Source organism: Balaenoptera borealis, assembly GCF_965194805.1.
Source record: "Balaenoptera borealis genome assembly, chromosome: 17".
Lineage (NCBI taxonomy): Eukaryota > Metazoa > Chordata > Mammalia > Artiodactyla > Balaenopteridae > Balaenoptera > Balaenoptera borealis.
Window position 1 is genome coordinate 82,634,879 of NC_138876.1, and position 9,959 is coordinate 82,644,837.

The window sequence follows — 9,959 nt, forward strand, 5'->3', positions numbered from 1 at the left end:
TGCCGTAGCTGCGTGGTCCTGTGGTTGGGCAGAAAGACGTCCTCACCAACAATCACAAGTTCCCTACACGTGTTCAGTGTGACATCAGCCCCATGAGCCTGTAGGGAGGTCAACCTCTGAGGGAACTTAGCACCCCTAATTCCTAAGCCTGGCATCTTACGTTGAAAAATATCTGCAAGAAGTATCAGAAATTTTTCAACTGAAGCTCCTTTGGCACTATCTACCCAATACTGAGGAAAGTAGGGAATACTCTGCCCAATGTAAGGAAGATTCACACTCAGAAAATGAATTCCAGGTCTCCTCTATGTAATAACATGTATTGCCTTCTAATAGTACACAAAAACCTGCTCATATTAGAAAATGTGGAAAGACACAGAAAAAATATAAAGAAGAAAATGAAAATCACCCAAAATCCCATTTCCAGAAATAGCCATTGTTACCATTTTGATATATTTCCTTCCAATCTATTCTTAAGCATACATACTTTCTAGATACAAGTAAAATCACACCATATAGAGATTATCCTGCTTTTTTCATCCAACTTTGTATCTTCATGATTTTCCACATTGTTAAATATAATTTAAAATCATGAGTTTTAAAGTCAACACAATAACCAGTTATGTACAGTAACATATTTAACAGGTAATGTACTTATGGGTATGTTTTCTATTTCCAATGTTCATGATTAAAAATACAGTTTTTGCAACTCTTTTTTACATTTCTGAATCCAATGCCCTTAAAAGCCCTTATGTTAGGCATCAGTGCTTCAGTTTTAAGGCATAATAAATCCATCAATAGATGTAAAGATCGCTTAACTTAAATTTTTGAAAATTTAAACATAACTTTTAATGTTTAAAATTTTTTTGAAAAATAATATGGGTAATGAGAAAGTTACTCTGCATAAATCATTGCGCTTGAAGGGCCCGTGTTTTCAAAGGCTTTTCCAGTATTCCCTGTGCAGCTGATTGCTGGTGGCAGGACCGTTGAGGAGAACGCCTGACCTTTAGCCATGGGGGTGGCTGAGGTGATCTTGTTTCATAAGTGAGCTGCCCAGCAGGGAGCTGGAGCTGTCATCTTCTTGTAAAGGAGAAGTCATTGGGAGTAGCTTGGGTGCTGAAGGGTGCGGTTCCCAGGGGCAGGGCCTCCACGGGTGGTCTTCTGGCTTGTAACTGGCTGTTACATAGAATTACAAAGAACAGTAATTCTTTGCCTAGAATAGTCAGCTGTTACAACAATGCCCACTGAATTGCAAGTCAAAGGTGATTAGCTGAGAAATGCTTCTTTGTAAGTTGTCTTTACAATCGAGGTAAACCGGAAAAATAAATGAAACACTTACCTAAATAATTCAAATCACTATACTTGATAGAGTAAAGAATACATCTTTTCAACAACTGGCCTTACTTTGATTTTACAAAGTATCGTCTTTAGTTGATTCTGTGGAAAATGTATCAAAACACTGATGTTTTAACATTAGAATCTATGGACTGCATTGTTATTTACTCTTTTTATCCCAATTAGTAGCTAGTCATTAGTAAAGGGTGTAAAAAACAACACAGTCACTTTTTAAAAACCATTAGAATAACAACTGTGCTATTCAGTATGATACAGAGTTCAAAATGTGTTGTGTACAAACCCACAAATGCCGGCTTCTGACTGGTAATTGGTGCCCAGACAGAGGCCAGTCCAGACCAGCAGTGGGACCTAGTAGGATTGTCTAGGACAGCCAGCAACTAGCTCACTGTTTTCTGTTTGTTTTTTGTTCAGGCTTGTCTGACAGGTTTTTCCGTTAGAAAGTTACTATTTTTCCCCTTTGTGATTCTTAGGTACTTTATGGGGAGATACTCTGAGAGCCTGTGATATCTTGTTTCTCACACTTGTGCCCATTTATTTTAGAGTCCTGGGGTAATTCTTGCCTGGAACAACTGTTGCTGGTGTGTTTGTCATATAACGATTCTCCATCATTCCTTCTACGTTTATAAATTGGAATTACACTGCAAGAAAGAGCTTTTCCTTCTCTCTCATGTATTTGTTCATTCAAGTATTTTTTATATCTAAATAGATTAATGGACTTTATTTTATTCTACAGGCAATTGTCTATTATTATCATTATTTTACTGCTGAAATAGTCCCAGATTTACCCGGTTCGTTCCTGTGTCATTTTGACACATTCCCATCATCTCAGGGGCATTTCTATCTTTTTGGCATCATGAAATGGTCCAGGATTGTCTCTTACTGTTTCTTACCTGTCCTGGGATCAGCCATTTCCCTGAGGAGCTGTGATTCCTTTTATTGGAGTAGATAATTGTTATTTGTTCCTGTAGGTATTGGAAAAACAAATTTAGAACCTTGCCTCTGATTCCCGATCCATTCCCGCTAAACCATGATAATAATCGGCATATGAGTTTTCAGTTTTTTCTCTAGAGATAGAATGAGAAAGCGTGCTCTGATCTGACTGATGCTTAACTAGAAGGAGGGAGAAACTGTTTCCCCACCTTTACCCTCAAGTACGCTTCATATCAAAGCCTTCACTACCTTCCAGGAGACAGCTAGGTTTTATCCTTATTGGTTATCATGATAATTATGACATGTATTGTTCTATTCTGAAAAGGAAATATCCTTATCAGAAAAGGCTAAAACTTACCCACAAGCAGCCTGGTCTTCTCTTTTTACATTTGAAAGCACAGGTTCAGACTGGAAAAAGGATTTAAACCACCAGGTGGATTCTGCCACTTCAGGTAAACTTATCAAATAAAATTGACATTACTCCCTTATCAAACACATCTGAGAGATGAAAAATGAAGGGAAATAATGAGGGTGATGCTGATAAGAAATAAACGACATACCTTGCTGGGATTTGTCATCATCTACGAAGTGAACAGAATCAGAGCCAGTTAAAGAGTTGCCTGAAGAAACACTGGCTTCTGTAGGAAACAGATGATAATAAACAGGCAAGTAAACAACAAGCCAACAAACACAAATTTTTATATATAAATGCTCAAGTAGCATGGTTTGAAATCATTTAATCCTGATCATGAATTCATGAATTGAAAATCTGATTAAATTATCAGCCTATTAGAAGTCTTCCAGAATAATGCGTATTACATTTGTATTAATAAAGTAAATTTCTGTCCATGGTGGACAACTCTCTCTCTCCACAGATTAAATGTAGAATTTAAAATGTATTATAAATGTTATCAAAATCAAAATCTTAGGAAGCACAAAATGAAGAATGAATATTATTGTACTATATTAGGAATATTTCTTGTATATTATATACAGTAACTTGTACGGTATATACATTTTATTTGTCATATCATACTTGTATTTTAAACCTGTAAGTCCTTTAAAAGATCAAGATATAAAAATAATTTCTAAGGATGTAAACTTATTGTCCGTGAAAAGAATAAATCAATAAATGTGTCCAACTCTTATCTACAAACAACCCTTGAAATAAGAGTTTTCTACATGCTGGCATACATCCCTTAAATGATAATTTGGTTCTGAAATGATTGTTTTCGTTTTATGAAATTTCTGAAGTTTCTTTAAGAAGCTACAATTTTCTCTTTAGCTATACATAATCACGGATAGATAAATAAAAATAAAACTGGCCAGGTAGAAGCTGAGCTATTACCCACAGCAGAAAGTGGAAATGAGAACATCTTTGAGGCAGAGTCCTGTGGCTCCTCTTTTCTAAGAAATGAATATGTTATTTATGTGAAATTTTCAGTTTTTAACATATCCTATTAAATGCAAGGTACATGAAATTAAAACATAATTATGAAATATAAGCTTATTTTCACTTATTTATGTGTCAGCGGTTTCATGGATGTAACATAGCATAGTTAAAGCAAAGCCATGAGGCTTGACCATATTGATTCGGATTGGTCTCTGATGAGGTCTATTCCTAATTTCTTCACTGTCACAAATAATTGTCATTCTTCTCCCTTAAGTTCTGAGCAGGACGTGATATGTAGGTTAATAATATCCCACAAACATCATCTCAGATCATATTCTCTGGGGGTACCCTCCGGTGGTGGTACAACTTACTTCGATAATGCTGGGTTTTGGCCAGAAGGCATCCAATGGAAGGCACCGATGCCATCGTCCCCGGAGCAGGAGCCAGTGAGGTGGTGACCAGCAGCCCGCGAAACAGGGGCAGGGACGAAATGCTGAAATTTCCTTTTCCTTTTTCCATGAGTATTTTGCGTGTGTGTGTGTGTAAAGCAACATAATTTACCATGTAATAAATCTCATAAAGAGAATTAAAGAGTCTACACAAAATTGCAATCAAATACATTGCAATAAACAAAAAATGCGATTCCTTTGCAAAGACAAGAAAAAAATACATAACCAAGTACCATAACAATGCCTACAGCTTGCTGCACCTGAAACACTAAAGGTCAGGGAAGAAGTGTGAACACAGCTGTGACAATCACTCACCCGCCTGCCTTCTCCAACCTTTCTTTACGGTAAACGTGGTTCTAAAGCTTCTTCAGAAAAGGCACGCCGTGGAAGGGCCACTTGGCCGAGATCCGGGACAGACCCGCTGCCCGGGAGGGGAAGCGATGTTAACCATCTGCAAGGCAGAAAGCGGAGCTGGCAGCACACGCCGGTGGGCACCGGGCCACCGCAGGCGGAGCCGGAGGCGCCCTGCACGCCCCTCCGCCCTTGACCGTGCCAGCCTGCCAGGTGGGCCTGGGCCCGGCAGGACTGCGCCCGGACATGGCACTGCCCTCGGCTCTGGACGGTCGCGGCTCAGCTCTGCTGGTCTGACGGGGGCGGGGTGGGTAGTAGGCACTCTGGGGACCGCACCCCGCCGGGCTCTGCGGGGGACAGAGTGACAGGCTGCCAGGCCAGCCGGGGGACTGGACACCGTCACAGACACCGGGATGCAGGGCCGAGTCACAGGGTCTCGGAGGACAGGGAAGAGCTCAGGGGAGCTGGGGGGCCTTCCCGGGAAGAACTTCACTGTCGCCCCGATGGACAGCGGGCTAGAGATTCCAGCGAGAATGATCGGGGGCAGATGGAGAAACTAGTAACTCGACGACGCTCTGCCAATACTATTGGTTCATACAGAAGCTGAGTCTCTGTTCTGCTTTGGTAATGGTCCTTATGTGAACTGTTTTGCCATTTCACAGACTCAGTTTACCGAGGGGTCAAGCTGTGGCTCCCTTGACACTGACATGAGGATGCTGTCAGCTGCTGTTTCAGCTTCTTTGGTGGCTCTTGGTTTTACCCGTTTAAATCAATTTTGGCGACGTTTACAAAATTACTCAAGTCAGCTAGGTCCACATTTGTTCAAACCATTAATCTAAGTTTGCCGTCATGGCTTTTTTTAAATACCTACTTCACCTGGTTATGGCTTCTTCCTGTTGCCAGTATAATTTACTTCTGCCTTTTCACTTTTTGTCTTGATTAGTTTTCTAGTGGTTTCTCTATTAAATTAGTTCTTTCAAAGAACTACCTCTCTTTTGTTCTTTGGTTTTATATTTTTTTATTTTCTGTCTTGCTTTTATTCTTCTTCCTTTTACTTACTGTACGATTATTCTTCTTCCTATTTATTTCAAGATATTTTGTAACTGCCGTTATGACATTTCTTGAATATTTGAATTATCTAGGGATGCTTTTCTTTTCCAAACATATAAATTTTCTAAATTATCTTTTAATTGATGATTCCTAAATCCACTGTATTGTCAAGAGAGAATGTTAACTTTTTATTCATTCTTTGAAATAATTTTTGGAAGTGGCTTTTGTGTGTATTAATAAGAGCGAAAATTCTTCATTTACTGCACAGTCATGATTTTGTGTCTATTTGATTGTTACTTAACTATGTTAAACAAATAATCTGTACACTTAGCAATGTGTTACCTCCTGCCCTCCCAGTTTCTGATTCGGTCCGTTTTGGCCTCCTGTATTTTGCAGCCATGTGGGAAGGTGTGCACAGAATCATGAGGTCATAGCTTATCGGTGGATCTTGGCTTTCACCTTCCTTTATCAGCACTAAGGGTTTACTTTTGCCCTAGATTCTCATTGGCCTAATATTAATATTGCAGCACCAGCTTTTTTGTAAGTAATCAGAAGGTATCTCCTTACATGTCTTTGTTTTCAACTAGCTGTTCTGTTTCAGTTTAGAAATAACTTATAAGCACCCTTTAGCTGCATTATTTTTTTCCTAGTTTTACAGATGTACTTTCTGTCACGGTTGTTGATCTGTTGGCTGAGTTTCTTGCCATTAGATTTCTTCATAAATTTTGTAATGTGAGTTCGTGTGTTCCTTGTGAGTGGGAGATAACTCTTATTTTTCTTGCCAGCTCTGCACCACCCCTGGCCACTACGCCACACCCCTCTCCTGGCTGGTGGTACCAAGGTTTTACCCACCTGACCCTAGTTTTTGTAACTTTCTATTATACCACTCACATTTTATTGAGTTATTTGTTAGAATGCTAGTTTCTCAAAGACAGGGAGTACCCTATTCATTTTCCCTTTAGCAACACCCAGTACAAAACCTGACACATACAGTAGTTCGTGTTCTGAAAATCTGATAAAACCAATGTATTATTCCTCCTGTGCATGGTGGTGAGAATTACATCCTTGGCTAATAATTAAAATGTTATAACAGGGCTCAGATTTCCACACCATAAGCATGACATAACGAGACTAATTTTTACCCGATTGTTTTCCGACTCACGTCATTTTTCAATAGCTCAGTATTAAAATTAGGTCCATCCACATTTTCACTAAGTCTTTTGTCCTAGAATTAAGTTATGCAAACATTTCTCTTCGATCATAACAAGAAGAGAGCCCAACTCTGAGGACACCCTTCAAACCTAACGGACGCCTCACTAAGGGAAGAGAAAGGCAGGTTTAAGGAAGAGTAAGTACTAATTAAAGTCAACGGCAGCCTCTCTGAAAGGTGACCTATTTATCACATGGGAGACACTATTACTCCTTCTGGGTTTATTGACGATGGATGAAGTAGTAGATAGATATCCGATTGCTGCTCTGTAGAGCATGGAAATTCATGGCAAGAAAGAGAGTCTTGCTGGTAGATGATTTACTACCAGCCTGCGCGGTCAGACGGTTGACCAAGTGCACAGCGTGAGATCAGACCCGGGCAACTCCACCTCCTCCGCCTCGTTCCCGGCTGCGGTCATGAAATATGAAATGTCTGCGTGTGCACACGGCACGTCAGGGATCTCAGACACACGGTGACATCCAGGCCATTGGACATGCCATATTAAACACACTGGGCACCTCTGACAACGAAAGCTGCCAATGAACACGTGCAGCAGGTGATTCACAAAGGCACGCAGTCTGCGTGGGTGCTGCCCGTGGCGGGGATCACCCTTCACCCCCCTCACCTTCCTCCTGTGAGTTTCCTACCTGAGTCCCTGAAGGATGAGCTTACAGTTCACAGAATCGGCGTCGAGTGAGGCCGGAGAAGGGCTGTGGACCCGGGGCCACCAGCGTCCCACCCCCCGCCCCACCTCAGCTCCTGCTTTGCTCCTGAGGCTGACCGTCAGCTCCCTCTGCCTGGCGCTTGCAGAAGATGATACACCCTTCACATGCGGCCTGTTACCATCCCACTTACACTGGTTAATGGTCACTCTCCTCCTTTCCCAGAGCTTCCCCAACGTACGGATGACATCCGGCTCCGGTCCGCTCATCCCGGGGTCCAACAATCGGCTGCCAGGGGTGCTAGAGCATCACCTTTCACACTGCCCCCCACCAGGTCCTCACTGGTAGAGGCTGTGACAGTCGCCCTAGGTCTCAGGCTGCTGGACTTGCTGTAACAAAGCACCACAGACAGGGTGGCTTAAGCAATAGAAATTTATATTTTATTTTCTCCCAGTTCTGGGGGCAGCATTGGTTTCTTCTGAGGCATCTCTCCTTGGTTGGTAGACAGCCGGCTTCTCTCCGTGTCTTCACAGGGTCTTCCTCCATGGGTGCCTGTGTCCTAATCTGCTCTCTTATGAGAACTCATTCATATTGGATGAGGGTCCCATCCTAATAACAACATTTGAACTTAGCTACTTCTTTAAAGACCCCGTCTCCAAATGCAGTCACGCTCTGAGGTCCTGGGGGTTAGAACTTCAACATGTGCATTCTGGGAGAACACAGTTCAGCCCATATCAACCTGCTAGAGTTTCCCAGGTGATGTGGGAGCTCCATCCATCACCAAAGACGGGGTCCAGACAGCTGCCGGCCAGCTGAAGGGTGGTCTAGCTCTGAAATCCCAGCCCTGCTGGCGTCCTGCCCTTGGCTGGGTTCCCTGGGAAACAGACACTGAGACACACATGGGGACATTTCTGGGGCAGAAGGAAGCCTTGAGCATCACCTGTTCAAACCATCAATCTCATCAATTACACCACGAAATCACTCAGACAACTTACCAGGTGAAGTGAGATTTCAAACACAAAGTGTATGCTGAGCACTAAAATTTAAATTTCAGACGTGGAATGAATTATCTCTTTATTTATTTATTTATTTATTTATTTATTTATTTATTTTTGAATTATCTCTTTAATTGAATATCCTGAATTATATCAATTTTGATTTATCTTTACCCATAAATCTGGGCACTGCTATTGCTGGAGTAGAATATACATAGTTTCTGACATAAAATTTCATACACTGCAGTCATTTTTTCACTGATCCTTCAACTAAACTCAGACAAAACAGTTTCTTTTTTAGAATCAAAACCAGAGAAGCAATGAGCTTTAGAGGTGGGGACAAAAGATACAATTTTAATCATCTCATAGTAATTATCAAAGGGCCCAAATGAACACAGCATGTTGAAAGTATTAGATTGTGTGTTCTTTACTTGAAATAAAATTTTTAAATCTGAGAATTACACCTAAAAAGAAAGAATAGTTTTAACAGTGGTATTTATTTTATTGTACTTTTCACTCTTCATGCTTAATTAAGGATATAGTTTCCAAATACGGTGTTTTTTCACTTCTCATCTGTTTTTTTTTTTTTTTTTCTCTTATGAGAATAAACTCTGTTGAACTTTCAGATGAGGTATTAACTTTTATCAGATGATCCAAAGCTCAAATGGATTTTGAATTTCAGCCAAGGAAGGCAAAGTATTTTGATGAATTTCATCACCAGAAAGGAAGGGGAGAAAAAAAGTACTGTTGGCAGAATTTTCCCAAGCTGTTACCAGGAGCCATAGAAAATTTACTTGCATTGCAAATCCATTATAACATTATAAAATAGTTTTATGTAATCAAGATCAGTAGTTCAAGGCAATTTATAAATAATTAAATACGGAAAGGCGCAAGCAATTAATGTTATGTGAGTCCTAGGGTGTTTTTCTAAAGTATTACATCTATATGTGTTTAAACGCAGGCCCTCAATCACAAAAACATGCAGAGATTGTGGACTTATAGGTGCTTATACAGTAAATGTTTGTAAAAAAATAGTTTTACCTGCAATCTCGGGAAAATATTGGTGAAACTTTTGCTGAAAACAGAATTGCTTCAATCTATGGCACAACTTCTAGTTTTGCATCTATAATACTGAACTCAAAGGTAAAATCTGGACTCCTTCATGAATCCACACTCATTTCAGATTACCAGTGGAAGTATGCAGATGTTTTGAGGCTTCCGTAATTCTTGTCAAGGCCCCTTTGCTCTCACTGACTCATTCCCTCATGACCACTCTACCCTTATCCACACTTTATTTAGGGCCAAAGTTGTTCGTGTTTTCCCTCTATTTTATTCTGCCCTCTCTCCCACCCCCCAGCAGCATGGGATATACCTGGACCCGGGAACAGGAGGGCAACAATGGGCGAGGCGGGCAAGTGTAGGGGTCAAAGTGAGACAGGAAATAGAGTCTACACCGTCTTCATGCAGATCAAAGTAGGTGACAGACACTGTTCTCCAGAGCGTGTCCATTTCTGACGGAGCCGTAATAATAGTTGCTCTGTTGACATCATTACTCCGACTGTGCAA

The 9,959-nt window shown here is 40.8% G+C and overlaps 1 protein-coding gene across 1 annotated transcript; it reads right to left on the bottom strand.

Annotated features, from left to right (window-relative positions):
* Positions 1 to 1,085: 1,085 nt before the first annotated feature.
* On the bottom strand, positions 1,086 to 7,374 carry PPDPFL (pancreatic progenitor cell differentiation and proliferation factor like). The gene is made up of 6 exons (XM_082364003.1): positions 4,048 to 7,374; positions 2,840 to 2,921; positions 2,642 to 2,740; positions 2,244 to 2,315; positions 1,337 to 1,434; positions 1,086 to 1,173 (listed from the first exon to the last, which is right to left on the bottom strand). The coding sequence occupies exons 1-4, from the start codon at positions 4,346 to 4,348 to the stop codon at positions 2,306 to 2,308; spliced, it is 492 nt and encodes a 163-aa protein (XP_082220129.1). The 5' UTR covers positions 4,349 to 7,374; the 3' UTR covers positions 1,086 to 1,173; positions 1,337 to 1,434; positions 2,244 to 2,305.
* Positions 7,375 to 9,959: the final 2,585 nt, after the last annotated feature.